Source organism: Salvia miltiorrhiza, chromosome 4, assembly GCF_028751815.1.
Source record: "Salvia miltiorrhiza cultivar Shanhuang (shh) chromosome 4, IMPLAD_Smil_shh, whole genome shotgun sequence".
NCBI lineage: Eukaryota > Viridiplantae > Streptophyta > Magnoliopsida > Lamiales > Lamiaceae > Salvia > Salvia miltiorrhiza.
The window spans coordinates 28,930,715-28,936,006 of NC_080390.1; the positions used below are offsets into that span (position 1 = coordinate 28,930,715).

Consider the following 5,292-nt stretch of genomic DNA (forward strand, 5'->3'; position numbering starts at 1 on the left):
TAATATAATTTAAAATGTATTACTAATTTAATTTAATTTAATTAATTATATAAATAATTTACATAAAAATTTATTTTATATAATTATCATAAGAATAACATAAAATATATAAATTACAAGAAAATATGTACCCGTCGAATTTCGACGGGTAATACACTAGTATATAGATAATAAAGGTTTACATTTATAAAAGAGTGCTATTGTCCCTTAAAAATATAATGGTTTACATTTTCTGCAATTTTTCTGAAAAAATTAACGCGTTTTCAACAAGCATGATGTTGAACATAATTATGTATAATGTTGCACACAAATATGTATATGCAATTCGTAATCTATTATCCGAGCAACCTGACAGCTGCTCGAACTCGACGCTCGCTGCAATTTTGTGAAGAGGTGACCCGATAGCCCTCGGACCTAAGCTTGCTTAAGTACTCCTTTCTTCATTGCTCGTCGATCTGTGTAAATTTAATGACACACTTTCACTTTTTTGCCTGAAATTGCTATTTCAATCAATAGATTACATATTTTGATAGTTTTGTTGTTGGTTACTTTTATATGTATGGCTTAACTAATGTAAGCCAGATGATGCATAATTCAAGTGGTAAAATTGAGACATTCAAATTAAGATTTTTTTTGTGAGAGGTTTTGAGTTTAATCTCGCCCGCATACGATGTAGTTTTTTCATTTTTATATAATGCAATGGTCTCGTTTACGTGATTTTTTTCCCTTTTTATGTGATGTAAATGTTCCGTCTGCATGCAGATGATTTATTTGATTATATTTAGATAGCTTGCTTCTTTCACTAAAACTTAAGATGTTGAACCATCTTGATTTGTGGATATTCATTCCTCCATGTGAGGTGAGAGATCTGAAACTATGACTATGAGTAATAGATTTCACTTTTACGTTAAATAAAATAATTTTATTTATATTTTATTTATAAAATTAGAACATAGTTATTTTTTTGGTTAAATTTTCTTATGAGGGCCAGTTTGGTAATATTGTACAAGTCAACCTATGACGTCAATTTTGGAGCTAAGTCCTCCGCCCCAAATTCTTTCACACGGCATCCACGACCACGATTGCACAATAAAAACACACAGCCACCACACAAAACTCCGGCAGCCTCCAACCACCACAACTTCCACCGCTGGCGGCAACGACCAGCAGCAGCAATGGCTCCGACTCCATCCAAATGCCACCTCTTTCTCCTCCACTTCACCACACTCATCCTCCTCGTCCAATCAAGACCTCCAACACTCCTCCGCTCCGACCTTGAAGCTCTCTTGCTCATCCACAAGGACCTCGGCTTCCGCCGCAGCCCCGCGGCGAACCCCTGCGATTCCGCCGGAATACTCTGCGAGAGGCGGAGCGTCAACACCTCGCACACGCTCCGGATCACCGGCCTCGTCTTCGAATCGCAGCAGCTCGACGGCAGGCTCTCTCCCGCCATTTCCAAGCTCACCGAGCTCAAACAACTCTCCCTACAAGACAACAACCTCTTCGATCAAATCCCAGCTCAAATCGTGGAATGCAAGAAGCTCGAGATCCTCGACCTCAGAAACAATCAATTCTCCGGCCAAATCCCACTCGGCTTATCGTGGCTGATCCGCCTCCGAGTTCTCGATCTCTCCGGGAACATGTTCACCGGCAACCTCAAGTTCCTGAAGCACTTCCCCAACCTGGAGAAGCTCAACCTCGCTGACAACATGTTCGCCGGCACCGTGCCGGCGTCGCTGCGGTCGTTCCGGAATCTTCAATTCGTCGATGTCTCCGGCAACAGCCTCCTCGTGGGCCCTCTTCCGTCGATCAACAACCACGAAAATCAGGAACACAGCCAAGCCCCGGGCATGCTCCGGCAAACCACCGGGTAATTATTTTCAATTATTATATTTATATTGTATGTTGTAACTTCTTTACTTTTTATTTATAGAATCGTAATGTCGATCCTTTAAACTTGTTGTATGTTGTACAAAAATTTAATTTGGTCTGCTCATTTTTTAAATTCTAGCTCCGCCGCTGATCAAAGCCACCACTCCGTGGCTGCAGAATCGACTGGAATCCAATCCACGATCCCAAAACGCTACTCCTTGGCCGAAATTTCCCCCGCCGCTGCGAAGAACGGCACCAAATTACCAGCCCTGTTCCTCGCCCCGGGCCCATCTCCGGCGGGAGGTCCGTCAGCCGCTCCCACCGGCAGACACAGGAAAAGCAACAAGAAGAGAATAATCGGGTGGTCTCTCGGATTCGTGGCCGGAGTAATCGGAGGAATCTTATCTGGATTAGTCTTCTCCTTAGTTTTCAAGCTGCTCCTGCTCCTAATCAACGGCAGAAACAAGGATACCGGAATTAAAATATTCTCCCCATTGATCAAGAAGCCAGAAGACCTGGCCTTCTTAGAAAAAGAAGACGGATTATCATCGCTCAACATCATCGGAAAAGGCGGATGCGGCGAAGTCTACAAAGCCGTTTTACCGGGAAGCGACGGCAAGGAAATCGCAATCAAGAAGATAAACCAGTCGGCCACAGACACGGAGGAGCTGACGGAAGAAGACAGCAAGCTCCTGAACAAGAAAATGCGGCAAATCCGATCCGAAATCAAGACCGTGGGAGAAATCCGCCACCGCAACCTCCTGCCCCTGCTGGCCCACCTCCCGCGGCCGGACTGCCACTACTTAGTCTACGAGTACATGAAGAACGGCAGCGTGCACGACTACCTGCTGCAGGTGTCGAGAGGGGAGAGGGAGCTGGATTGGGCGGCGAGGTACAAGATCATCATGGGGATCGCGGCTGGGCTCGAGTATCTGCACATGAACCACACGCCGCGTATCATCCACAGGGACCTGAAGCCCGCCAACGTGCTGCTGGACGACGAGATGGAGGCACGGATCGCGGACTTCGGGCTGGCCAAGTCAGTGCCGGACGCCAACACGCACGTGTCCACGTCCAACATTGCGGGCACGGCAGGGTACATCGCCCCCGAGTATTACGGGACCTTCAAGTTCACGGACAAGTGCGATGTTTACAGCTTCGGAGTGGTGCTGGCGGTGGTGGTGATGGGGAAGATGCCCTCGGATGAGTTCTTTCAGAATACGGAGGAGATGAGCCTGGTGAAGTGGATGAGGAATGTGATGACCTCCGATGATCCCAAGCGGGCGATTGATCCCAAGCTCATGGGGAATGGCCACGAGGAGCAGATGCTGCTGGCTTTGAAGGTCGCTTGTTTCTGCACCTTGGATAATCCTAAAGAGAGGCCTAATAGTAAGGATGCCAGGACTATGTTGTCTCAGATTACGCATTGATTAATCATCAATATATTTGCTTTGTAAGTGTATGTGTATGTGTTGGTCTAAGAAGTTGAGATGTGTGTGTATCTGCTGAAATTAATTGTTACGATGTATTTGTATTTCCCTAGTTTGCTAATAAAAGTTTCTTCATATCCCACAATTTCTTTTAGGCATGCATAAAGCACAAGATAAATTATCGATTTGGTCTGTACCTAGAATTGTTAAAATTAACCACATTAATTAGTCATTACTGTGACCAAGAGTAAGTTATGTCCAAAGTTTATACTCCCTCCGTCCGCCAAAATTATGTAAAATTGCTTGGGCACGTGATTTAATAAAATTGGTGATGATTTTGATGTAGTGGAGAAAGGGTCCCACCACTTTATGAGATGTGTGGTTGAGATTGAATTTTGAGTGGGTTTTTTGTAAATAAAGAGTGTTAGTAAGGATAAAATATTAAAGAGGATGATGGGACCATTGCCATAAAAGGAAAGTGACATAATCTTGGCGGACGCCAAATATAGTAATTTTTACATAATCTTGGCGGACGGAGGGAGTATTACATTTTGCTGACAAATTGTGCTGAGATGATGGCAGTGATCGATAGTATTGTGTTGAGTTTGGAATATGGTCTGCACCCGATAAGTGGACAGCGCTGCCTACACGCGAATTAGCTTCCGTGGTCGAGCAGTCTCAATTTCACTACAGGTCGAATGGCGTGAGCCGCATGCGGGGAGACCCGCACGTACGGTTTTTAGGGGGATCTGGTCGAAAGACCGGCCGGCGCCCACCCGACTAGGGGGACTGAGAAATTAATAGAGTACAAAACTTATCTTCAAGCTTTACCTTATTCTGATCGTTCAGAGGGCGATCGCGGGGTCACTGAATGAAGTCCTCCGTTTCTTTCGGAGGTGCTGACCCGCAGCGAGGCAGAGATGACTAAGTGACATATGGAATATGGCGACGACAACAGCATGTCGTAGAAGGAGATAACAGGTGGAGCCAACGACCTACTAAGACTAACCTATCTACAACTACATCCCCAATCTATGTTTGCAGTTCGGGTTATGGTTGATCCGACAGAGAACGCCGCCTTCTTACCACTGGACAATCGAGATATCTTGGAAGCGGCGAGAGAGAATATTTTAATTGGAGTTTTTCATACTGGCTGGCAAATGAATCCGCACATAGTTTAACATAATTTGTGCGACAAATTGAGTAACTGATGAGGTGGTCTCATGATTTCCCTGATTGACTTAGGAACATTGTACGAAAAAAATATTTGGGTAAGAAAATTATTAATCTTTCGTCTCAGGGAAAGAAGAAGAAGAAGAAGATATTGTGGGCCTTTAATTTCATGAAATTTGAGTCTTGGGCCTATGCGATGCAACTGATGCAAGAATCTCAAATGATGATAAAGTTTGTGACAATTGTTCTCAAATATCGAATTTTGGAATGTTTATTTGCATATCAGAGATGCCCCTATAGCTCAGTGGTAGAGCGTCAGTCTTGTAAACTGAAGGTCTGTAGTTCGATCCTGCATGGGGGCAATTATGGTCCAATTTATTTTTATATCCATTTCTTCCTTTTTGTCTTTTTTTGGGTGCGACGGGGTCTTCAGTATTGCGCATGCGAGTATTATTTTTCGTTTGGCGTGTACAATCCAAATAATGTTGTAAATATATCTATAAGATATATCTTATGTGTGTTGACCAAGAAATCTCCCTAAAACCCTAGCTTCCTACTTGTATAAATAGAGGCCTTTGGCCCTCATATTGAATACGCTCAATACATATTCTCTTCTCTATTCTCTCGCTTCTCTCTAGTTTATAACACGTTATCAGCACGATAGTTCTAATTCTCTCATCTTCCATTGATCGTAGAAAGGTAATTCTACTTTAATTTTTGTGCTATCAATATATGTCGTTTTCATGTGAATTATATAAGAGTGTTAATCAAATAACTTCATATCTATTTGATTTTACAAAATTCTCGTATTCGTATG

At 43.4% G+C, this 5,292-nt stretch overlaps 1 protein-coding gene and 1 non-coding gene across 2 annotated transcripts; both read left to right on the top strand.

Annotated features, from left to right (window-relative positions):
• Positions 1-845: 845 nt before the first annotated feature.
• On the top strand, positions 846-3,447 carry LOC131019629 (leucine-rich repeat receptor-like serine/threonine/tyrosine-protein kinase SOBIR1). The gene is made up of 2 exons (XM_057948221.1): positions 846-1,870; positions 2,012-3,447. The coding sequence occupies exons 1-2, from the start codon at positions 981-983 to the stop codon at positions 3,300-3,302; spliced, it is 2,181 nt and encodes a 726-aa protein (XP_057804204.1). The 5' UTR covers positions 846-980; the 3' UTR covers positions 3,303-3,447.
• Positions 3,448-4,765: 1,318 nt separating this feature from the next.
• On the top strand, positions 4,766-4,837 carry TRNAT-UGU (transfer RNA threonine (anticodon UGU)). The gene has a single exon. It is a non-coding gene; the product is annotated as a tRNA-Thr (tRNA).
• The last annotated feature ends 455 nt before the right edge of the window (positions 4,838-5,292 follow it).

Coding starts and splice junctions, on each gene's coding strand:
- LOC131019629 (XM_057948221.1), top strand. CDS start 981: ATGAGGGCCAGTTTGGTAATATTGTACAAGTCAACCTATGACGTCAAT. Junction 1,871..2,011: donor ATGCTCCGGCAAACCACCGG/GTAATTATTTTC, acceptor TTTAAATTCTAG/CTCCGCCGCTGATCAAAGCC.